Source organism: Lytechinus variegatus, chromosome 1, assembly GCF_018143015.1.
Source record: "Lytechinus variegatus isolate NC3 chromosome 1, Lvar_3.0, whole genome shotgun sequence".
NCBI classification, from domain to species: Eukaryota; Metazoa; Echinodermata; class Echinoidea; order Temnopleuroida; family Toxopneustidae; genus Lytechinus; species Lytechinus variegatus.
In genome coordinates, this window is record NC_054740.1 from 54,224,914 (window position 1) to 54,249,967 (window position 25,054).

General features: G+C 36.8%; 1 protein-coding gene across 2 annotated transcripts in view; it reads left to right on the forward strand.

Moving 5' to 3' along the window:
* The window catches only part of LOC121417005 (protein piccolo-like), a 42,163-nt gene that overhangs the window by 15,732 nt on the left and 1,377 nt on the right, over positions 1-25,054 (forward strand). For both annotated transcript variants that reach the window (XM_041610553.1, XM_041610546.1), the window contains exons 3-11: positions 12,525-13,670; positions 14,143-16,191; positions 16,764-16,925; positions 18,145-18,240; positions 18,999-19,109; positions 20,490-20,674; positions 21,512-21,657; positions 23,035-23,264; positions 24,707-24,842. In XM_041610553.1, the coding sequence (XP_041466487.1) occupies positions 12,525-13,670; positions 14,143-16,191; positions 16,764-16,925; positions 18,145-18,240; positions 18,999-19,109; positions 20,490-20,674; positions 21,512-21,657; positions 23,035-23,264; positions 24,707-24,842 (4,261 nt within the window). The remainder of the gene's footprint in view (positions 1-12,524; positions 13,671-14,142; positions 16,192-16,763; positions 16,926-18,144; positions 18,241-18,998; positions 19,110-20,489; positions 20,675-21,511; positions 21,658-23,034; positions 23,265-24,706; positions 24,843-25,054) is intronic.

The following is a 25,054-nucleotide window of genomic DNA, read 5'->3' on the forward strand; positions in this document are numbered from 1 at the left end:
TAGTGTCAACTAATTCATTTGTGAAAAGAACTGCTTGCCCCTCACAGTGTAAAGAATTTGTTTACTGGTTGGTATTCAGCCATACTTACTCTGTGTGTGTGTGATTCCTTTTTTGTAAAATTATGTGCTTTTCACACTGCACATAATTTCCTGGGGTAAGCTTAGCCCATTTCGTTTTTACACTACTGTACGTTTTAGCAAAGTGGGCTAGCACATGACGGTAAATAGTACAGTACTGTCTTGCCCTGCCAAAAAGCAGGGTTAGCTGGCTATTAAATTGCGATGCAAGCAGTAGCACCACAATTGTGCTGCTAAGAGATGCAGTGTGAAAACATGGTGAAACGAAACCGGGCTAAGGAAGAGTGGGGCTAAGCATTAGCCAATCACAGAAGTTGAAATTGCACGTTAACCACACTCTGTGTGGCAAAATCATCAATATTCATGAGCTCTGCGATAGTCCGGGGTTAAGGCGTTAACCCGGGGTACGCAAATAGTATGGGGTTGAGAAAGAAAGTGTGAACCCCCCCCCAAAAAAAAAAAAGATAGTATGTGGTTAAGGAAATGCAGTGTGAAAAGCATATTACAGATTATAGGCTTATTTTGCTGGCCAATGTTTATATGAGGCAAAGATTGAAATGTATATCCTCTATAACTTGTAGCATTACATGCCATTTATCTGGACTGTGCACCCCGCCAGGATTAAAAGTTGCTTTAAACAACTTATGCATGGGTTCCAAAATGTATCATACGAAAACACTGGTATTTACCTGCGCCCCTGTTATGGTAGTATTTAATGACATGCTGTGAGTGAAATGTCAGAACCTAGGGAGCATTTCATGAAAGGACTTCACTTGTCGGACGTTTTATCTGATGACAAGTCCCATATTTTCCAACAGTTACCATAGTAACAATGCCTCTCAGCCAATCAGAGTCTAGGAAAGATGTCAGATCTGACAACTTGTCGGAAAAAAATATTGATGAAATGCTCCCCTGGTAGTCAGAATTTATGTAGGCCTGCTAATAATATGACAAGTGTATTTACCGGGACTTGTATGGCCGTCTTGGTCTAGTGGTTATGAATCTTGTCTTTCAATGAGAGGGACGTGGGTTCGAATCTCATCCATGGCGTGTTTTCCTCCAGCAAGAAATTTATCCACATTGCTGCACTCAACCCAGGTGAGGTGAATGGGTACTCGGCAGGATTAATTCCTGGAATGCACCAAGCACCTTGAGCAGGTGGGGCTACAGCAGGGGTTATGTATAGTGCACCATTGAATAGAAAACTGGATAAATCAGGCGCCTCATAAATGCTATTTATTTTTATTACTTCAATCATTTACATTGGGTACAACTACATTAAAGAATCTCAAGCACAATCAGGATTACATGTTTGCATTTAGAGGGGGGCACAAAAAGACATGAATTCCTTTTTATAGCTCACCCCCAAAAATGATTTAGGCCTAATCAATTCAGGGATGAAAATCACATAGGTAGGTTAAAAAAACAGCACTGCTATTGATGCTTTCTAAAACTAAAAGACAAAAGGAATCTGCAGCTAATGCCTTATGCAAAGCATTTGAATTGATGACTTTAGATTACATGTATATGACTTTAAAATATCCACCTCTTTCAGCTGGCAATGACCTATTGTTTGTTGTCTGTTTTGTTCATCATACAGACCATGGAGCTGGAGTCATGGTCAGACTCTGATTCAAACTAAATTTAGGATATAGGATCCTCCCCTCATGTGGGAATAAACGTAAAAGAAATACTTTTCCAGCTGTGAGTGAGAATGTTGGAAAACTTGCCACTTCACTCTGACAACAATTATGTGTCATTTAAAGGCAGGAAATTTTAAGGGAAAATTTGTGTAGGTTTGATGAAAATCGATCAAAGAATAAGAGAGTTATTCATTTTTCAAGGTTTGAATTTGTGATATATCGCAGCTCCCCTGTGGCTATGGAAATATAAATTCCATGGATTTATTTTTTTCATGGTTTATGACTGGAAACATTTCATATGTATACATGATTTCTTGATTATATCATTGAGAAATGAATGCACAATTTTTTTGTAATTTTTGGAGAAAATGGCATTTTATGGAGTTCATATCACATAACACACAAGAGAGCTGCTTATGACGTCACACAATCTAAACACTAAATCCATAAACTGTGAATCTTTGTCAGATTATTGTCGACTATGTTATGCATCATGGTGTATTTCTCCTTTAGAGGTGGTGCTGCACCAGCCCGAGTTTGCTCAATCTCGAGATTTTAGCCCGATCGGCCCTCTTCGCGATTAATCTCGAGATTCAAGAAACCCCGTCTCCACCATCGCAAGAAGAGTGATTCCTGCTGATCGAACGAGGCATCAATGTATTATGGTCTGACGCTGTAGATAAAAAAATCCCGAGTGCGTCTGCATCTGCGAATTAGTTGGATAATTCGTAAAATAGAGTGCTATTTTGCAAATAATCCGAAGTTGACTTGGGATTGCAATCTCGAAATTAATCCTGCGAAGTAGCGCAATAGTTGCGTCTCCTTTACAAATAATCTCGAGATTGTTCAGATCGGATAATTTGCTGGATCAGAAATAGCGCCCTAATTTGAAAACTCGGGCTGGTGCAGACAACCCTTAGGACTTCACGTAAAGTAAACAAACCTCTAAGGCCTTCATTTCTTGAAGACCTGTAGTTGTAAACATGTCACAAGACGGCTGTTAAGATGAAGAGAAAACAAACTTCAAGGACTTGAAATACAATGTAACACTTCAAGTACAAGAACAGCTACAGATTGATGCTTGTCACACTTTGCTCATGATGCTCAAGCTTGCACAGATCATGTATTGGTGGTATAATGAGAAAGTTGACTCATTAGCATATTTCTTTCACATTTTATTAAATGAATTACACTGTAATATTTAAATTTATGTAAGTATAAAAGAAAGAAAATTCTTCATTAAATATCAAAAGTTTATTGTGAAAATAGCAGAAGAAATTATAAAAAATATTGGTTAAGGTTTGAGGAAAATCCATCAAAGAAAAAGTTATTGGAATTTTACTTTTTTTATTTGTGACGTCACCTGTTGAGTGGTATTTAAAAAAATCAATAAAATGTTTTCTCATAAAATTGGAAAAGATTTTTACCTTCATTATATCAATAGACAAATTATTTCTCACCTGCTCCTGAAAAAAATACATTTTAAAAATGAGTCATCATGAACCATTAAATTAAATTATGCATTTTATATTACATAACAAATACATGTACATGTAGGGCAGCTTCTTATACATGACATTACAGATCAAAAAATGTAGATTCTAATAACTTTCTAAATCTTTGATTTATTTTCCTGAAACCTTCACCAACTTTTTTAAATCATTTTTTCAGCTATATTTGTAATACACTTTCTGTCAGGGTGAACCCCCCCCCCCCTTGAAATAATCTGTGTGCAAAGACTGACTTTCATTTCCACAAATATAACTACCGGTACATGTACTATCAATAGGTGGTTTCAAACTGCCTCAATCATAAGAATCCCCGTTAAATTACGAGAAATTTTTTTAGGCTAAAAAATACCCATTAATTATTATTCCTGCATTCACACCACCCCGAAACATATACCCTTTGGGATAAGTTCCTGAAGTTACGAGCATGCGCAGTATGATCTAATAAGCAGGCAAGGTGCGAGATTCAAAATCACTAGCCCAGCAGCCACCCACGGCACCGCGCCCAATGACACGCTGGGCTCAAAGTTCCCGTAAATTGCTTTCACATTGCCAAAATACCTGCGACCTTGGAAAAATCGCCGCGAAAGTTTTCGTAAATTCGCCAAGTACCTACTATATAGCGGGTATTTTCTTTCGGGGAAATTACGCGTAGTTTGCTTTCACATTACCAAAATACCTGGTATTTTCTGATTGGGGTAAATTTCCCGATCAGAGAATACCTGGAACTGACAAACTTTGAGGCGGTCTGAAACCACCTCCTTTGATGTGGATGTTTGTGTAATATATTTGTCAGGTGGATTTCGTCACCTGACTTGTAAGAGTCGAGTATTGATGTCTCCACATCCAAGGGAGGTCATGTTAGCCTAATTACATTTCGAAAATTGTTTCTGACTCAGAACCTCTCCTTTTGCCTAAGGATGAAGTTTTAGACAACACTACAGTTTTAAGCTTTGACAGCAGACAAATGTCTGTTTCTAAGGCCAAATAAATTCTCAAATTATACATTTCTCATTTTATTTCCAATTTTGGTGACATTTTTAGCATTATACTTGTCTAATTTTGTTGAAAACAACAATTTGTTTGGATGGGCTTGGCCTTTATCGCAGATGAGTAGACTGCAGTTAATTGTAAATAGTAAATTGCCAATTCGTCTGCTACTACTGTAACTCATCCACTCACCACATGGTCTAATTTCATTTAGTCTAATGCCATTTCGTCCATCAACATTTTGTCTAACAACCATTTGGTCCAGTCATCACTTTGTCTAATCACCATTTTATCTGACCATTTCGTCTCATAACCAGTTGGTCTAATATCCATTTCACTTTCATTCATTTTGCACAATTAAACATTTAGTCCAATTAGACCAAATGGTATATGGACTAAATGGTTATTGGACCAACTGGTTATTAGACGGAATGGCAAAAGACTAAATGAAAGTAGACCATATTGGTGAGTGGATGAACTGATGGTAGACCAAATGATAGTAGACAAGTTGGCAATTGGATGAATTGGCATTAGACGAATTAGAATTAAACCCAGTTAATAACTGATGCAGGACTTGAGAGAAATCCAATACTTCTTGGTGTTGAAGATAAGGCCATGAATGACCCTGGCATTTCTGAACCTATTTCATGCTTCACACTCAATTAGGAGAAGACAACTGAAGGATTGACTTGGACCTACATGTATAATTCTAGTTCACATTCTGCTTTATGGGACATATTTCCTACTTTCCAGCATGCATCCTACTAGTAGGATCCATGTTTCCAGTGAGAGTTGTGAATCTGCTGCTGTCTTGTAATTTTTAAGGACAAGTCCACCCCCCAAAAAGGTTGATTTTAATAATTAGGGAAAACTTCAACAAGCATAACACTGCAAATTTAATCAGAATCGGATGTAAAATAAGTTGGGACATTTTAAAGTTTCGCTTAGTTTCACAAAACAGTTACATGTACATGTATATGCACATGCTGGTTGGTATGCAAATGAGGAGACCGATGACATCATCCACTCACTATTTCTTTTATATTTTATTATATGAAATGTGAAATATATACTTTTCTCCTCATTGTCAAATATCAAGTGAGACGATGATTAATTCCTTCAAAACATGTGGAATTAGCATTGCTTGATACTATATGGTTCAGTCAAGTTGGCTTATTGTCAAATCTGTAAAAATGAAATTTGTATAATTCAAACAATAATGAGTGAGGGACATCATTGTCTGTCTGATTTGCATGTCAGTGAGTTGTGGATATCACTGATTTGTGAAAATGAGCGAAAATTTAAAATGTCATAACTTTCTTTTAATATTTCACATCCGATTTTGATGAAATTTTCAGTATTATGCTAGTTTCATCTTTCTCTTTTTATTTGAATCAACATTTTTTGGGGTGGACTTGACCTTTTAAATTGATCCAGTTACACATGTAGGCAGGTGATATTCAAGTCATCTCACTGCTCCTTGACTAGTATTGCAACATCAAGAAAAATATTGAAGTTAGTTAGAATAGATGGCCCCTCTACATTGTATATGAGGTTGATTGTCTTGAGGAAACTATTTAACAGCCACTCAAAATTCTGGAGTGTTATTTAAAATGATAAAAATAAAAACATTTTAGTACACTTTACGTACAATATCATGTGATTCATCCCCAATACTACATATTATCATTGTTTTTATCAATTAAAAAAATTATGTATTTTGTGACCAATATGAATAAAACAAATAAAATAAAATCAAGTCAATGAGCTGACATGTTTGATAATTGATGGTAAGGGTGGTAAAGTGGTACAAGGTCCTATGCTGCCCACATATATCATCAGGTAGATAGATGATCACCTGAGTGGGATTGGAATGAAACTTTGACCTTTGACTTGACCTGATAGGTCAATATAAAGTTGGAATAGTGATGTCATTAGAAAAATAATGTGAAGATAGATGACTCACCTAGTCTGCTGCTACAGACCCTGGTTGAAATTCAATCAACAAGGTGATATTGATGCAAGTACCTTAAATATACTATTTTTTTATTTTTCATGCTAGATGGGCCTTCAATACAAGTCTAATCTGACCACTATTATCAAAGGAAAAAAGTTAAGTAGTAGTAGTAGACTAGTAGTACTACTACTAGTAGTAGTAGTAGTAGTAGTACATGTAGTAGTATTAGTAGTACATGTAGTAGTAAATGTAGTAGTAGTAGTAGTAGTAGTAGTAGTAGTAGTAGTAGTAGTAGTAGTAGTAGTAGTAGTAGTAGTAGTAGTAGTAGTAGTAGTAGTAGTAGTAGTAGTAGTAGTAGTAGTAGTAGTAGTAGTAGTAGTTATTAGTAGTAGTAGTAGTAGTAGTTATGTGTTATAGTAGTACTAGTGTTGTTATCATCATCATCACCAATACAAATACCTCCACCACCACCAGTCCATCACCTCCACCCCACCACCATCATCATCACCACCAACCCAGCCACCAACACCACCAACCTCACCATTACCACAACCATCACCATGACAACCCACTACCACCACCATCAATCACAACCCACCTCACCACCACCACCCCACCACCACCACCCCAACCCCACCAACCTCACCATTACCACCACCACCTCCCCCATCCCACCACCATCACCAACCTCACCACACCACCACCTCAACCCCCACCACCACCACCAACCTCACCACCTCAACCCCCTCCACCACAGCTTGATCAACCTCCTCCACCACCACCAACTTCACCACCATCACTACCATAATCCTCATTTAATACAACCACCATTATCATTATCATCACAATCATTTGCTTTTAAAAAGATTTGATGTGAAATGTGGATTCATTATTGCCATGGTTGCAAAGTTAGTTATCATGCAACAAAGTTTACTCTGCTCTGCAAACCATATTCTTTCAGAGCATATTTACAAATCCAAATTTAAAGTGAACTTTGAACAGTTCCTGCTTTACAGTAATCTTCATGTATGATGATCTCATAGAGCTTACTGAAACATGATTGTCTGCTTTATAATACACTATTCAAATACTTGGTAATGGAGAATAATTGAAAAGGGGAGGTATATGTCATTTCTATAGGTTTGTAAGGATAAGTTGTTCTATTTTTGGAAAAAATCCTATTATTTAGGGGATGTTATTCCTGACATCATGCTAGTAATCCTGGTGGGTGTTTCATAAAGCTGTTCGAAAAGTTGCGCACGACTGGAACATGTTCTTACGTCAAAACACAATTACATAGGGATATCACATAGCACAAGAAAGGATCACCAGTCAGGCGTAAAGTCACTTGTATCTTACGAACAGCTTTATGAAACACCCCTGGAATTGATGAAGGTTAAAGGTAAATGCTAGTTTTGGTAACGATATCAAAATGAGTTCGTACAGAATCCAATGAAATGACCACTAAAGTGTCTGTTTGTATAAATAAAACGCATGTGCCAAAGGATTCTGGAAGAAATTGTGTAATTGCTGAGAAATCAGCAAATAAGCACGGGATTCGGGTAGGGCGTCGGGCCCGACGCCCTGAGCAATAATTATACATTGTCCCACGTGCGCTTATCTGTGTTGGGGATTTTCGGTGTGAACATTTTTCAGCGTAGATTTCAAGATTTCACAAAGTCCAGTTAATGTAACTGTACCAGATCTAGATCCTCGATGATATACTTGCAATTAAGCCTTGTTTTACAGACTTTCTCATGAAATCAGTGTTAACTGCAACTACTGGAATTTCTCTTTAAGCTTAAAATCCATGAAAAAATAGTTATATGTATTCAATTTTGATTCTATGAAATCATGCTTGCCAAAACCCAATGTAATATATTCTATTAAATGGGCAATTCCACAGGTTGGTGGACATGAGCTTAAAAATTCAAATTCAATATTTTCTTGAATTTTTTAATACTTTAAGTCCTTCATACATGATAGTTTCAGGAACAAGAAATAAAAAGTTTATTTTCATATGTATACTTTGGAAAAAATTGTCAAAAGTTGTGTCTTCCATTTTGTACCAAAATACAAGAAAAATAGTGAAAAATGAAATATGCCTTATTACCATTTTGTTATTGCAACAACATACCACTTTATATATTTCTGAAGTTTAGAAGGGTCAAATTACTTAAAATACACAACAGCTTTTCAAGTAAATTTGTAGTACTCATTCAAAACTGAATATTGCAACCTGTTGAGGTGATGTAACGTGAGTAACCGAAAAAAATGACTTTGTTTTCTGAGAGAAAAATTCTTCACAGTTATTTGGTGGGATTTCAAATTCTCTTCCTTCAAACTATCTTTGACACAGTGATGACTATCAAAATCATTAAAAAGTACAATTTTTTTTAAAAAATGATGAAGAAAAACTGTAACGTGAGTAACTTTGTAACGTGAGTAACCATCATGTAATGTGAGTAACCAGTAAAAATTATTCAGTTCGGTAACATTTTCTGTGGGATGTCAAGTTTTAAGTCTCATGGTGAGTTGTGAAGTTATTTTTGATTAATTAAAAGCAAAATGAGGGTACACCTCTTTGATGTGACTCTTTGTTAATCAAAATATCAGTAGTCATACAATCACACAAAAAAATGAATATTAGTAGAAGTATTCACAATGCGAGAGTGCATTAGTAAGGCTTGGTTTTGATTAACCAAACTTCCGAGTGTTCGAACAACACATTGAATGCCCTTTATACCTGTAACCCTATCTAGACCGGGGTATTTTGGGAGTTGATATGGCCCCGGGGGGGGGGGGGGGGGTGGGGGGCCTCCCAGGCCCTTCTTGAGATCTCGGCCATTGGCCGCACGATCACGCCGAAAATTTGCGTGCAGGTTGTCTTGGACATAATCTACAATACTATACAGTAATTTATTTCATGCAAATTGGTACTAAGCAATTATGCTAATTTATGCATAATTAGTAAGCGAAATCATACTTTCCCTCCTACACCCTAATAAAGCTCCAATTGTTCCAATTTTTGGTATAAAATCTCTTTTTGATGTTCTTAGCAATGAATTTTACACACATTATTGAATTTTTAATGAGATGTGTGTTGTTAACCATATATGGACAAAATGTAACGTGAGTAACCGTAACGTGAGTAACCACATTATCTGCACCCCAAGTAAAAACCATGTGTTCTTTATTTTTTTAATTATATACAAAGTTTGTCTCCCTAATATACTTCTTTGAAATGGATATAATCAACTTTCATAAAAGCCTTGCATGAGGAGACTTTTCACTTATGCCGACTTTTCATTTAATGCATGTCCAAATCATGTAACGTGAGTAACCGACACATTCCAAAGATTTGCCAGGAGCATAATAAAATTTCCCAAGTTTTGTTTTTATACAAAGGATAGTCAGACTGTGTACTTTGTTGTGATAAGAAGATGTTAAGTTCCTATCAATAATAATGGAGTTACAGGTCCAAGTATGAGTCAAGGTGTCTCCAAATGTAACGTGAGTAACCGTGGAATAGCCCAAATGCAATTTTGTTATCATAAAGATTGAAATTGAAAAAGAAATCCACATGCCATTTAGACTTTACAGTTACATGACATGGGACTTAAGTTTTTTTTTCTACTCATGAAATTTTGTTTTATTTTCAAGTTTCCTTTATTTCTCCTCAAGAGATCAAGATAAAAATACATTAAAAAATTAGACATTGTGAATACAATGAATATCAAATTTAAAGAAAGTGAGGAAGGCAATGGCCAAAAGGAAGAAACCTTGTGTGAGGCCAATCCATGACAAAAATTGTACTTAAAGAAATATTAAAAACATCATATAATCACCAATTCAATGAGAAAAAAACAAGAGAAACCTTTTTCTCATGGAATAACTTCTTATAGTTATATCATGGTGTTTCTGGGGAACAATAAGTGCATCTTTAATTCTATTCTCAACATGTTCAAATGTCGTTATAATAAGTGTGATTGTGATTCCAGTTTATTGTAGAATATGCATAAATAGTGTGTAGAAGGGTACATTTATTTATGATGTTCTTTTCAGAATGCTCATTTTGCCTAAGTTGAAGAAGAAGCATAAACACACCCTTCTTCCCAGATATATTGTGTAGGATATTGATATCTGTTGAAGAACTTATAAAATGGTTATACATATAAATTCATTCCTTCACCAAATGGCTTTAACATTGAATGTCATGTTTACAAGTGATCAATAAATGTCAATGATTCAATGTTTACTCATGAACGGGAGGAAGTTTCGGTCTGTAAATCACGAAATCATTAAATGTGTTTCTGAATCCAACAACATATTTTTTTTTTTTTAATTATATTGTACTTCCCCTGTATATCAAGAATGAAGGAAGTCAACTCATTTATTTTCCGTTCGGTTTCATTTAGGATTTGTTTGGGTGAGGCCACAATGTTGCGTTGCTGAATTCCTGGCATAGCTTGTTCAATCTAATATAAATAGCTTTGATACAAGTTCTTAATTCATATCCTAGTTCAAGTACTGTATGCACTTGTAGTATTTAGTGCTTTGACATGATAAAAATATTCTTTAAAGGGATATCCTGTTGTCATATTATATATGTCTGAGATTTGGATTAGTGCTTATGCAGTAATACTAGTATGTAGTATTTGATTTTTATAATTATGCAATTATGTCAAATGATCAATTATGGATTTGAGAAAAATGTACTAAATTCCAGCTACTTGCAATTGTTCAGGATCTAAAACAATGTATTTGAATTATTTGTAATTAAACAACGGTCTACTTAACTAGCTAAAGAAAGCTCTCTGTTTGGGTGAAAATTCCCTTTGTCACCCTTGTCCTTTGGTTCATGTGACCTTTAAGAAAAGATGTGGACTGTTGTCTTAATGTAACCTTGTTTTGATTAGTCCAGCGTGTGATTGTTTGATAAAGAACTATACTACTGACATTGACAATAATAATGAGGGACTACATGTAGCTTTACAATATAGGCCTACATGTAGGTTTTTGTGCTTGCAGAGATCATAGAAAGCAGACGTAGGATTAAAACTTAAAGGGAAGTTCACCAGAACAAAAAGTTTGTTGTAAAAATACATGAAGCAGAAAAAACAAAATGAAAAAAATCCATCAAAGGTTAAACAGTTATTAGAATGTATTTATTTTTATTTGTGACGTCATATGTGAGTAGTTTCTTGATATATCATGTGAAATAATCGATGTAATGTTACGTTTTAAATAAAATTCGATTTTTTTTTTCTTGTACCTTCTTTGGTATTATAAAAAAAAAAAATCACACCCACTCCTGAAACATTTTTTTTTTCGTATATGCTGTCACAAATTTTAATAAAACCTTAAATTCTAATTAAAACAACTTAATGTTTTAATGAATATTCCTCAAACCTTCACAAATATATTCTATTTTTCTGGTATTCTTACAAGAAACTTTCCTTTGAGTAACTTGGGGTACGTCTTTGCACCACTTTTTGCCCTAGAATCATGATTGGAAACACTGAATGTTTCTGCATATTTAGTCAAAAAAGTAAAATAAACATATTTTGAATCACAAACATGAAACAAGGAAAAGGGGGTGTTTGGAGAGAAGTTTCTGCAGAGTCACATTCAGAAAAGGTCACTTGAACTAAATGGTGATTTGAATCATTCTATGACGTCATTGTGTTGGCCTACTTCCATCTATTTATGCCATAACTATGTGCTGCCCGTGGTAGTCTTTCCTTTTACTTTGTACACTTGTATTGAAAATCAATTTTGTGTATCTTTTAATTTTAACAACAGTGTTGAAGTTGACCTAAAATTCCTGGGTCAAACTGCACTCTGGCTAGGCCTGAAGTGAAGGAGAAACAGCATTGGACAGAGGGTTACTTGATCCCTGATTCAGTTTAGAGTGATTTATGTTTGTGTTTTGAATTTTGATTCGAGCTTATGAGGTCCCATAAGCACCGTCTATATGACATTACCTTGGAATTTGGGATCATTGATAGACATACAAATTATGACATTTTAATTGGTTTAGTTGATCAAGATGTAAGGTTATTAACATTTAACACATCACAATTTGAGTTGATCACTTTTGCTTTTTTTATGTAAGGAATTAAACGAAAGTTTTGTGTGAGAGTGCAGAAAATTACTTCAGTCCTTATTTTTATCTAGACTATCAAAATGTATCTGATAGTTTTTGGCTCTGAAATGTGAAATGCCTTTTTTTGACCATCCTGCAAATGTGATATGTATGAAATTGAATTTCCTATTTTTTTATCTGAATGTAAATAATCACGAAGCTCAAACCTCTTTATTTTCCTTGTTCCTTATTTTTTTCAGGGGCAGGAGTTGTTACCCCTCCTCCAAAGCCCGCTCCCAAGCCTCTTGCTAAGCCCAAACTGCCAAGACGATCAACAAGCGATGCTATACTTGTCCCAACAGTCAAACCAACCACAAGTCCTAAACCACCACCACCAGTCGCCCAAAAGCCCAAACCTAGCCAGCCTCCAGTCACTTCCCCCAAACCTTCTGCTGCGATATCAACAAGGCCCAATCCGAGAACTTCTCCTGGAACAACTCCTGTGGTGACCAATGGTGGAATTCCGCCTCCTGTAGCATCTAAGCCCAAACCAAAGCCTCTCGTCAAGAGCAAAACTTGGATTGCCTCACCACAACAGTCTTTGGACCTTGAAGAAAGTTCCAAAACAAGTGAGGCGATATCCGAGAGAAACAGTACTACTAATACTTCTGGGGACCCTGTCAGTGAAGCTGCTGTCAGTAAAGCTGCCTCAGGGATTCCACCAAAAGATGAGACTGAGAAAGCAGAATCAGACAATGTACCGGAGAAAAATATAGACAATATATCTATTCCTGTTGAAGAAAGGAAAGACATTCCAGCTGGTGCTGACCAAAGTATTCAATTCACTAGTGAGGTATTAAGAAACTCAAATGCTGCTAGCTTACAAAGCCATGTTACAGAGGAACCACAGCATTGTGAGAATTCACAGAGTAATTCTATAGACAGTACTGCTGCAGACCCTTCCAATTTACCCATTAATGTCTCTGATATTTTCGAAGACTCTTCACAATTTCCATCGCCTCATTACAATGATGGTATCAAAAATGACAGTTCTTCTGCAGATAGTAGCTTAGAGACTGCTGATATTCCTAAAGCCCAACCCAGTGAATCATCAGGAGTTGCTGACAGAGAGTTGGGAGCTGTGCAAGACAGCACTTGTAATGCGAATGCCTCATCCGAAATCACTGCCAACTCTGTTCCTACGTCCGACGTAGAACAGGAAAGTAGTTCAACAGATCCTGCATCTCGGCATGATGATGATGATGATGATGCATTTGTGGAAAGTGGAGCTTCCTCAGGGAAGGATGAACCTATAAAATTGCCAAAGCCTCCTGTTCCTGCCCCTAGAAAATCTCTGTCAAGTGTAAATTCTGAAGCATCATCTATAGACTCGTATGATTTATTAAGTAAGTATAATCTTCTGGTTCTACAAGTTGATGTTTCCTGTACATGTATGAAATGTATTCTGAAAATCAATCACTTACAGAAGAGAAGATGAAGATGTTTGAAAATAATGTCATGTAAGTTGATAGCCCATGAAACTCTTGGTCACCTGAGTATTTTTCATCAATAAATAATGACTTGATAAAAAGAGTGCCAATCACGGACTGCAGATTTGTTTGTGAATATGTTACAAACATTTTAAAACCAAAGATTCATCCATGAGACATATTGCCATCAGTAATTATTTTAAAGAACCAAAACAATTGGACTACATGTTACTACTAATGATCGTTTGGTAAAATATACCTAAATTAATGTAGAACAGCTCCTTTCCTGCAATAACAAACAACTCCCTGTTCTTGGGAGTTCATATACATGGATCAAGAATGAATGTTTTTACTGCTGGTATGTTTCTTTTTTTTTCATCTACCATAGACACTGGCAGTTCCTTTAAGAGCCACAGATCTTCCAACTCTGTCCGCAGCCAGGGAAGTAGCCGTCTTGGTTCAGACAGTGAGGACGAATGCGGTGTCTTTGAGATCCAGCCGGACATCCCGGAGGAAGACGAAGAAGCAGAAGAAGCAAGGCTTCATAAACATAGCACTGGACCTGATGATGAAGATCATTTGAAAGAACAGAACAACCGCTTCAGTGTTTTTGCAGATCTGCAAGAACGGGAAGGACACATTGCAGAGAACAATGAAGACATTGTCCTTGTGTCACTGAAAGCTGGTGTCCAAGACAAAAGTGAGATTGAGAATGAAATTGAAGCAAAGCACAGTGACCAGATTGTTTCTGACAATGGGAATAACATTTCTCAAGAATGTAATGAGGAACAGTCTGCATCAAATTCTGTTGTTGTAGTAGGTCAGGTTGAAGACCCTGTAGCCAGTGAAAAGGACAAAGACACCACAGAAAATACTGAGGATCCATTGAAAGTGCAGGTAGATGTTGATGTGACTAAGGTAGATGAACATGTTGGATTAACTGCTCAGGATATACCTGTTTCCTACCCTGAAGAATTAGAAGTCAGGGAGCCAGAAGGTATTTCTGAAATTGAGGAAGTGAAAACGCAAGAAAATCAGACACATCAAAAAAGAGAAGAAGTCGAAGGGTCACTTGGACGAGAATTGTCTTCTGGAGGAGAAAATAGTGAGGAAGAATTTGATGAGATGGGTAAGCGGGTATTTTCACTATCAAGGAAGAAGAAGCCTGGAGTGCTGAAGTATTCCTCAGGAGAATTCCATGAGCAGTATGAAGGCGCCGGACAGGAGAAGAGTGTTCCTGAAAATTCTAAAAGCAAAGACCACAAGAAAAAACCTAAAAAGGATCAAAAGAAGGGTAAGAAAGAAGTGACTGAAGAAAATAATGTGATTGAAGATGTTCATGATGAATCGGCTGCAGCTTGTAAAGAGGAGCTAGGTGCCAGTTCTGATGAAGACAGACCATCCAAGCCCCCAAGGATGCGTCCTGGGGCGACGCCTGAAGAACTTGAAGTTGGGAGAGCATCTACTACTTCAGATGTCTCCACTGGCCCTTTAGAAGGTGAAGATACAGTAAGACCTATGCCCTCTCCAAGAGTTTCTTTGCCTGTACCATCTCGACCAAAGATCAGTCTAAGTCATCGGGTCGGGAGTCTATCCTCGCAAAGTGACGACGATCAGAACACTTCCATCATCAATGATGATGAAGAGGCTGCCATTGATGCAACCAGTGACTCATTCAGAGAGGATCATACGGTCAATGGTGTAGGAGCAGGAGCTATTGTGACTCGTGTTGATTCTGATGGAGAAGAAGAAGTGTTCATAGGTGGTATGCCATCAACCTCCATGTGTACACAAACAGCTTTTGCAGATCAGGCCTCCCTAACCTCCTCAGCAGACGGTTCTCAAGAGGTGAGGACCTTGCAACAAGGGAACAATGACCAACAATTCCGTCACTTTGCTACCATCGAGCCAGTGGGAGATGCAGCACAAAAGAAAGAAAGTCCCTCAGCAGATGTCCTTGCTGACAGTTCAACCCTTATGTCAGGACCCACAGACACCCTCACCACACTTAGTGAAAATCAGTCTATCACCATTAGTATCACCGAGTCAGAACCTCTAAGTGACAGTACAGAGTTCCTGTCACAGCCTTCAGAACACGCTCTCAACAAGCCCTGGTCTGAAGTGGCCGCAGTGACCGTTGCCGTCACAACAATGCCAGAACCTCTGGTTCCAGAATTCACCCGTGTAGAGGGGGATTCCTCGACAACAAGCAGCTCTTCATCCTTGGTCCCATGCCAACCCAGCGCCCAAGAAAACACAAGCCTCGATTCAAGTCAGGATGACTGTGAGGAGGATGATGAAGATGATGATGATGACGACACTAGGAATATGTATGACAAGATCGACATTTATGATGAGAGCTACAAAAAGAAAGACTGGAAATATAGAGAGACTGAGAAGGAGATCAGAATGATCACACAACCTGATCCAGAAAATGGTACGTCACATTTTCATTGCTTGCCTTTAAGTTATACAGACCTTCTCTGTACAATTCTGTGGCTCAGTGGAGTATTAGATTGAGAAAAACTGTAGAAATTAGGTATAGTATTTTGTCATTGTTGGTGTGGAATTGTGATGATATCTTGAAACATTAATATTACATCCAAATATTTCCTCGAGTCGTGGTTATTCTTCATTTGCAATTTCAATTATCACATTACAAATCAGAGGAATGTTTCACGAAGCAAATATCCTGAGGTTTTCAAAGACTAATTTATTTTGAGCCAATCAGATGGAAGGATTTCAGGAGCCTATTACAATTATCACTGAAAATAAGTAACCATTTGTTTTATGAAAAGATCCCCACAAGTTGTTTTCACAATTGGTATAAATGTCCCACGTCAATGGACTATTAATATTCACCTTCAATCTGATCCATGCTAGAGAATACACCTTTTATTCATTAGAATGGGATGCAGGTACCCCTGTACTTTTTTTTTCCTTCATCATAAGTTTCTAATATTATTTCATCACTGAAAAAGTTGATTTTAACTAATCGATTAAATTTAGATGATGAGGCAGCTGAAGCTAAGGACACTGTCAGCCATCTTTCGCAGTCATCCTTGGCTACTACAGCCTCGGAGCAAGAGTACAAGTCCAGCTTTGGTGAGCGCCCTCATCGGATCCAGAGAAGGAAGGGTTCTGAAGACTTTGTCCGGTTGTCAAGAATAAGTGAGTTCTTTTGATTATTCACCCTTCCTTTGCTCACATTTTAATGGTAATAACACTGTTCTTGTATAGTGCATATCACAAAAATGTCCATATGTGCTTCCAAAGGACTTAGATATTATGACCCTGGCTTTGTTGTTTTTAATGTTGTTTGTAAATTTCTTTCATAGATCTTTTTATATGCAATTATTCAAGAACATAGATAAAATAACATGATTTCCATTAAAATTGGTGATGAAATGAGAAATAAATGAAAGATTTAAATTTTTTCTATTTCCTTTTAAAGTCGATCTTCTAATCGGTAATGTTGCTGCAAAGTGACAGATTAAGCCATGCAACTATCCGTTTGTAAGGACACAATTTAGGTTGAGTTGACAAAAAATACAAGACATGAATTTAGAAATTTGCCACGATGAAGGAAAATTGTCTGAGGATTGCCAGAGAAAGTAAATTGAGACTTTTTAAACTCTCATGAATTTCTCTTCTTCAACCAAATTTGATGGAAGTTTCTTGAAAGTGTTTTCTTCCTACTCTCTCCTGTCAATAAAGTGTATATTTTTCCTCATGTTTCATTCTATTTTCTCACTCAAGATTTAATACAAATTGATTGAGGAATGATTTTTTTTTTCAAATTGCTAGAATGTGCATGATGCACAGTCAATGACTTTCTCTAATCAGTCTTTTTTTCTGTTTTGAGGCACTGGTCATTTCAATTGTGTGATTATTTATCCCACCGCTGCCACCTTGTAAAATAAATTACCACATCATTGTCGTATACTACAAAACTTAACTATTGATACTATGATTGATTTAAATGACGAGTGTATATTGTGTTCAATGTAATCAATTGTAAATTTTTTTCTATAATCATTCTCTAAGCTCTGTGTTATGGAGTCCTGTATCAGCCGCACAGAAATGCTTTAAGGTTAACAAAGCACTAATATAGTATGTCCAGTCACATCGTTCAGATTGTGGTGTGAAACGTTGATCCAAGACGTAAATAACGCATTGCTGTGACATCACTGCGACATTACCAGTTGTAATAGGGCATCTATCAGCAAATTGTTAGTGCTAACGTTTCTTTGTGGCTGGTACAGATTAGGAAACTCGCATTGAATGCTTATCATTTATCAATTACAGGCCGAATATACAAACTAAAACATGGTTTGTAAGATACCAGACAAACTTATATTGCCAAACTTTATTTTTTCTGTTCCTATAGGTCGAGAACGGACAATACAACTTCACCGACAGGATGGAACCTATGGCTTGAGGATACAGAAGAGCAAACCAGTGGTTATAACGAACTTAGACCCAGGTAAAGTACTGCTCACTATTTAAAGGTCATGTATTTCATAGCTGAAAATCGTGGCTTGTTCTTGTGATAACAAATCGACTTTGGTGCCCAAGAATAACACTTCATGACACACCACTCATTGAGAAGGTGAGATTTATTTTGTCATGTACATTTCATGCGATTTTCACCGACCCAATGTTTATAAGCTAATGAAATCTTTGCATGCAATTGGCTCATAAGAAATAAGTCGGTGGAAACTACTTGACCTTTACAGCAGTTCCATAAACCGTTCTCACAGCAGGCCATGTTATTATTATTATTGCCAAGGTCTCAAGCTTTTGAGGAATTTCTTCCTACCAGGGGCCTGTTTCATAAAGCTGTTCGTAATTAAGAGCGACTATTTAAGAATGACTGGTGAACCTTTCTTATGGGCTAAATAATCACCAATGAACATTAATGATGAATATCATTTACCATAAGAAAGGATCACCAGTCATTCTTAAAGTCGCTCTTATGAACAGCTTTATGAAACACCCGCCTGGTACCCATTCACCTAACCGGGGTTAAGTGCAGCACAATTTGGGTAAATTCTTGCTGAAGGAAAACATGACATGCCCTGGATTTGAACCCACGTCCCTCTGATTGAAAGACGAGAATCATAGACCACAGGAGTGTATAACGGTTGTCAGAGAAAATCGCTCTCTGTATATTTGTTTTATGAAATGCTCCCCGAATGGTTGACGATCAAACACTAAATGAATATTTTCCGTGTCTTTCAGGTGGTCCAGCGGAGAAAGCCGGGTTGAAGATCGGAGACATGGTCCTGAAAATCAACGGTCAAGATGTGAGACAAGTACGCCATTCAGAAGTGGTCAAGCTAGCCACTGAAGGTATGTTGTAGTGATTACCTTTATCCCCATAATAATGATAATAATACTTGGTTCTTTTGTAGCACATCGCACATAAAAGATCTTGCATGTCCCTAGGTATTGGAAGAGTAAGAATAAAGAAAAGCCAAGAAAGAAAATACATGTACATGCATGTCCTTTCAAGCTTCTCTTGTGCGCAGTATGTGATCTGATGCATATTTTGGGGGGTTGGATAATGAAAAATATGTGATTTTACCCGTTGCCACAAATTTCCAGTAAATTTTACTTTTACAGACAGAGTTGCCTGTAGTTGGACGATGTTTGGAGGTTTGCATGGTGGTTGGAACAGTGGCGATAGTGGTTTACAATACACCATGTGTAGAGTCCTAGAAAGGAGTAAGAAATGTGGATTGGGGTAGACGTGAAATAGAGAGGTAAGAGGGTGGACGTTAGAAGAAGAGTATCTTCCAGAAGTGAGTGTAGTCCTTAAAGGGACTGTAAACCAGAAATGAGTGAAAAAGCTTAAAGGACAAATCCACCCCAACAAAAAGTTGTTTTGAATAGAAAGAGAAAATCCAACAAGCGTAACAATGAAAATTTCTTCAAAATCAGATGTAAAATAAGAAAGTTATGATATTTGTAAGTTTTGCTTAATTTCACAAAATAGTTATATGCACATCCTTGTCAGTATGCAAATGAGGGAACTGATGACATCACTCACTCATTGTTTCTTTTGTATTTTATTATATGAAACATAAAATATTCTCATTTTCTCCTTATTTACCTATGATACAAAGTTTCATAAACTCCCTGAACATGTAGAATTACCATTGTTAAACATCTTATGGCTCAGTTAAGTTGGTCCTTATTGTCAATTTCGTAAAAATTGATATATTGTATAATTCAAACAATAAAAACCAGAAGAAATGGTGAGTGAGGGACATCATCGATTTTCTCATTTGCATGCGACTAAACTGTACATCTATTTCGTGAAAGTAAGTGAAACTTTCAGATGTCATACCTTTCTTATTTTACGTCCAAATTTGATAAAATTTTCAGCATTATGCTGTTCTAATTTTTCTATATTGATTCAAATTAACATTTCTCTGAGGTGGACTTGACCTTTAAGTAGTAGGCAAGATGAGAGGCTTGAGTAGAAGGCTGGTATGTGTTGGAGAGGTGAGAGAGGCTTGAGTCATTGGTGCTCGTTGCTTGAACGTGTAATGATAATAATAATAATAATAATAATAAATGTGATTTGTAATGCGTCAAATCCACTCTGCAGAGTGCCCAAGGTGCAGTAATTAGGGTCAGGTTCGGCCCTCACATTGGTGTAGAAATGTCCAAATTTGAGGAGGATGCTAATTATGGTATCATTTATGATTTTCTTGAATGTTGCAGCTCCTGAGCCCTTGGTGCTTGTTGTCGGGACTATGGTATGCCACAGTCTCAACCTCCGCAGTGATCAGACGATCATGAGTGGATACATGCACAAGCTAGCAAGCACCGGTATGATCAAACAATGGAGGAAACGATGGTTCGTTCTGAAACATGACCACTGCCTGTACTACTACAAGACTGAAGATGTGAGTCTCTGTTGGATCGATGGACCTCCTCTTGACCTTTGGTGACCTCTTTTGACCTTTGATTTATGAAAGCCAAGACAATGTTTGGCTCAGATTACGTGTTACTAAATTGTGAAATAAACCTTCTAAAATGACCACAAAATATTTACTACTACAAGACCGAAGATGTGAGTCTTTGTTCAATTGAATGACCTCCAACGTGACCTTTGGTGACCTCCTTTGACCTTTCATTTAATGAAAGCCAAGATTTTTGGCACTGATATTGCAAGTAAATTGAAAAAAAAAGATGTCTGAAATGACCACAAAATATTGTTTGTCATGAACCAAATATGCTGACCTCCAGAGGCTATTAAAATTTAATGAACCCGGCTACCCCAGTTCACAGGGAGAATTTTGGATTTTAAAACTTTGGATTGATGATGATGAGGATGACGAGGATGACGATGATGACAATTTTAAGAAATTCATTCCCTTCTCTGAGATTCCTTACTTTGTGAGACAACTGTAAACAGTGATTTTGATATTTTCATCCTTCAAATTTTGTCATCTTCCATGCCTGGGATTTTTCATATTAATGGTTTTTCATACTTTTTTATTATAGATTTTGCCCATGTATATCAGATTATAGATTTCATCTTGCGCTCAACATTTGTTCCTCTCAAGACACATGTGATTTATGGTGCACATTTTTCATCATCAAAATATGTAGCAATATTTTCTGTGACTCCGTGGTAGATATAAGAATCAAATTCACGATGCTCCCGCAATTGTACGGATGTGATATACACAGGCATGAATCACGTATTCATTTTCTCATATTTGGATGCTCTGTTGTAGGATATCCTACCCCAGGGAGCGATAGTACTACAGAACTACACAGTAACAAAGGCGAGGGACGCTGGCAAGCAGTTCTCTTTCAAATTAACCAAAGAGGGCGCCAGGACATATGTCTTCTACACCTCCAATGAGGAAGAAAGGAGCAGGTAAATTGTTCATTGTTCATCATTGTAAATTGTTCATCATAATTTCTGAGAAATTCAAGAAGGTATAGATCTTGATATTCATGACAAAGAAAAAGTTAACATGAATTTCCCATTGATTATAATCACTCGTGGGGCCTAGTCTGCAGGTACAGACCCTGATTGAAATTTTGATCAGCAAGTGTGTCTCCACGCAAAGACTAGCATACAAAACATGCTGTTCTGAGCGAGAGGGCCTTCAGTACACAAGGCACGAGTAGGTTGCACATTCAGACCCTTAACTCGAGTGAAGGGTTTGCACAGCAGACTACCTTGGGCCTGCAATACAAAGCTAATAGCAATGATCATAGAACATTTTACTATAATTGATTGCATTGACTACAGTGTACAATTAAATGTGAAAATCATTCGTACACTTTCATCACTAACCTTTGTGTGACATGACCCAGAAGTTTTTTGTATTGTAAATGATTTTGAACTTCCAATTGTAAAGTTCAATTTGTCGCTTCTGATGTAATAAATGGAATTAGAACCTTGGTATCAATTGTTTGATCTATGCTTAAAAACCTATGTATGATTATATATTCCCCCCCCTTCTCTCTCTGCCTCTTTCTCTGTCTTTATCTGTCTGTCTCCTCTAGTCCTTTATATCTCTCACATTCTCTCTTCCCTTTTTGTCCACATTCTCTCTGTTCTTCTATATTTTTCCTCTCTCTATTTCTGTTTTCCCTCTCTCCCACTCTCTCTTATCATTTTTATCTATTTTGTCTACCTGCCCTGCTTCAATCAGTCAATGAGCTGATGTTTGATAATCTGTAATGTACTCCCATTTTATTTGCACAGTTCTTAGAAGTAAATATGTTTAAACTCTACAAGTGGTGAAATGTTTAACTTGTGGACATACTGCATCTATGGGTAATTCCAGTTTGCCACAAAAGGGAAAATCCCTAAAGCTTTTTGTAAATAACATTCAAAGCATTGTATCTTTCTTGTAGATTTTGGTCAACATGTGAATTACCTAAGTAAAGATATAAGTAATGGTTATAACTTATAAAAGTTTCTCGTCGATATACATTTATATGACATAAAGTTTAAAAAAAGAAATAAGTTGTGTTTGATGTCGGCAATTTTTTTCTTTTGTATATCAACCAAGTTGTGCATATATGTTTTGTGAAGGGATAACAAATTCAAAATGTTATCTTCGTTTTAACTTTACATCAGATTTTGATGAATTTTTATGTTAAAATTTTCAAATTTTGATAGGAAATGTCATCTTTTTAACTCTACATCAGATTTTGGTTTATATTTTATTGTTTAACTTATCTGATTTTGTTAGGAATTACCCCATGACCCCTTTCATTCTTCATGTCTTTCTCTCAGTTGGGGCAAAGCGATCAACGATGCAGCCAACCCGAACCACAAGACAGACGTCTGGCTCGATATCAGTACCCACAACGTTAGTATACCGGCCCTGTCCATAAAGGACCCAGAGTGCACTGGGTATCTTACCAAGTGGAACGGCAAGATGAAGAATCCTCGGAGACGCTACTGCGTCCTCAAAGATGCCTGTCTCTATTACTTCAAGGAGATGAACGCGTTGGAAGCACAAGGTATTTACAAAGTCACAGCACAGTTCTCAGACCAAACATAACTATTCAGTCTCTTTAGCTTTGGCACTGCTAGGTATCTGTCAGGGTTAAGTTTAGGTGCTTGGCTGTTTAAATCTGGAAAAATTTGAGGAAAACTTAGAAAAAGCGTGATTTTAGAGTAATGACATAAGCTGACAACCTTCTTTGCCTAGAATGAGTTTTCTACGGGAATTAGAAGACTGTTTTCAGATAATTTAAGGTTGTCTCCATTGCCATATTTCTGACATTTAGCTTTCTTTGAGCTGCCCTCAATTTTCTTATATTTTGAGGTACAAGTCTTTGAGAGCCCAGCAAGGATATGCTATTAGCTATGAAGTATAATTGATATGAATCATCAAAAATGGAACTTTTGCCAAAATATAATTTAAGATACCTTATCAAAAGTCAGTGCCTTGTCTTTTGCAAGGGAGTCCTGCAAGCGGCCTTTCAGGAAAGCCGCTATGAAAATTTGCCTAATAGCAGAATTTCTGCTAAAGGACACGGCTAAGACAATTGACACGGTACTAAGTTTGAAACCTCAAAAGACATTGGAGTTGTCATGCCACGTGGCCCGTGAGACTTGAAAACTTTTATGTCCAGATCTTATGAAATAGGACTCTATTTTAAAAATCAGGATATTAGGAAGATTTTGATGTCAACAGCGATAGTAATGACACTGCTACTGCTGCCATCAGATAAGCAGTGGCAATGTTTTGCTTCTATTATGCAGGCACAACAAATATTGGTTGTGTCCACCCTACACTCGTCTTTCACTTTATCAGGACTCCTTTATTCCGAATTCTATACAATTATACAACTCAAATGTACAACTTCTTCTTCCTACCCTTCCTCTTCCTCCTCCTCCTCCTCTTCCTCTCCTCCTTATCCTTCTTCTTCTTCTTTCTCTTCAGTTATCTTCTCATCTCTAACTTTCGCCATTGTCTTATACAAGTGTTATATTATGTATACTATTTCTTCTACATTTGTTGTGTTTTGAATTTACTGATGACTATATTCTGCATATGCTAGGATGTGGGGATGTTATAGCAGCATACATACCTATCATCATCATCCACATGCATTTTTAATGTTTAGGGTATTAAAGTAATCCCAGAAAGTTAATAACTTTTTTTTTCATTTAAAGTTTTCAATATTGTTGTGATATAATTGTACTTTCATCTTTATGTATTCCAATTGTTAAAGCCTCTGGAAACCAAATTTTTTTGTATGCGTACAACGACCAATAAAACAATCTTGAATCTTGAATAATATAATGTTAAAAGTTGACCAATACTCTATTATTAAGAAAATATAATCACTTGAATCGTGATTTAAGTTAATTTTTTTGCAGTGCTCCATAAGTCCAGACCCTTAACAGACCTTGTGTTTATATTTCTTCCTAATGTGAATCATTTTCATACTAGGTGTGGTCCATCTCCATGGTTACAGCCTTCAAGAGACAGAGCTGAAGGGTAAGAAGTTTGCCTTCATCCTCAAACCACCCGACGAGGAGCTTCGAGAATTCTACTTCTTTGCTGATCATGACACGGATCGGAAAAGGTAATTCTGAAGTCACTATAAAGGAGATTTATTTGAATCAGGATTTTTTTAAAGCAAATTTTGCTTGTAACCTTGATATCGTGATTATGTTTTCTTAGTCAATTTCTATCATGATAATCATCTTTCATCTCAGTAATCATCTTTATTGTTATCAAGATCACCTTCATCATTATCATCATAATGTTTGTCACCAATTATCATCTTCATCATAA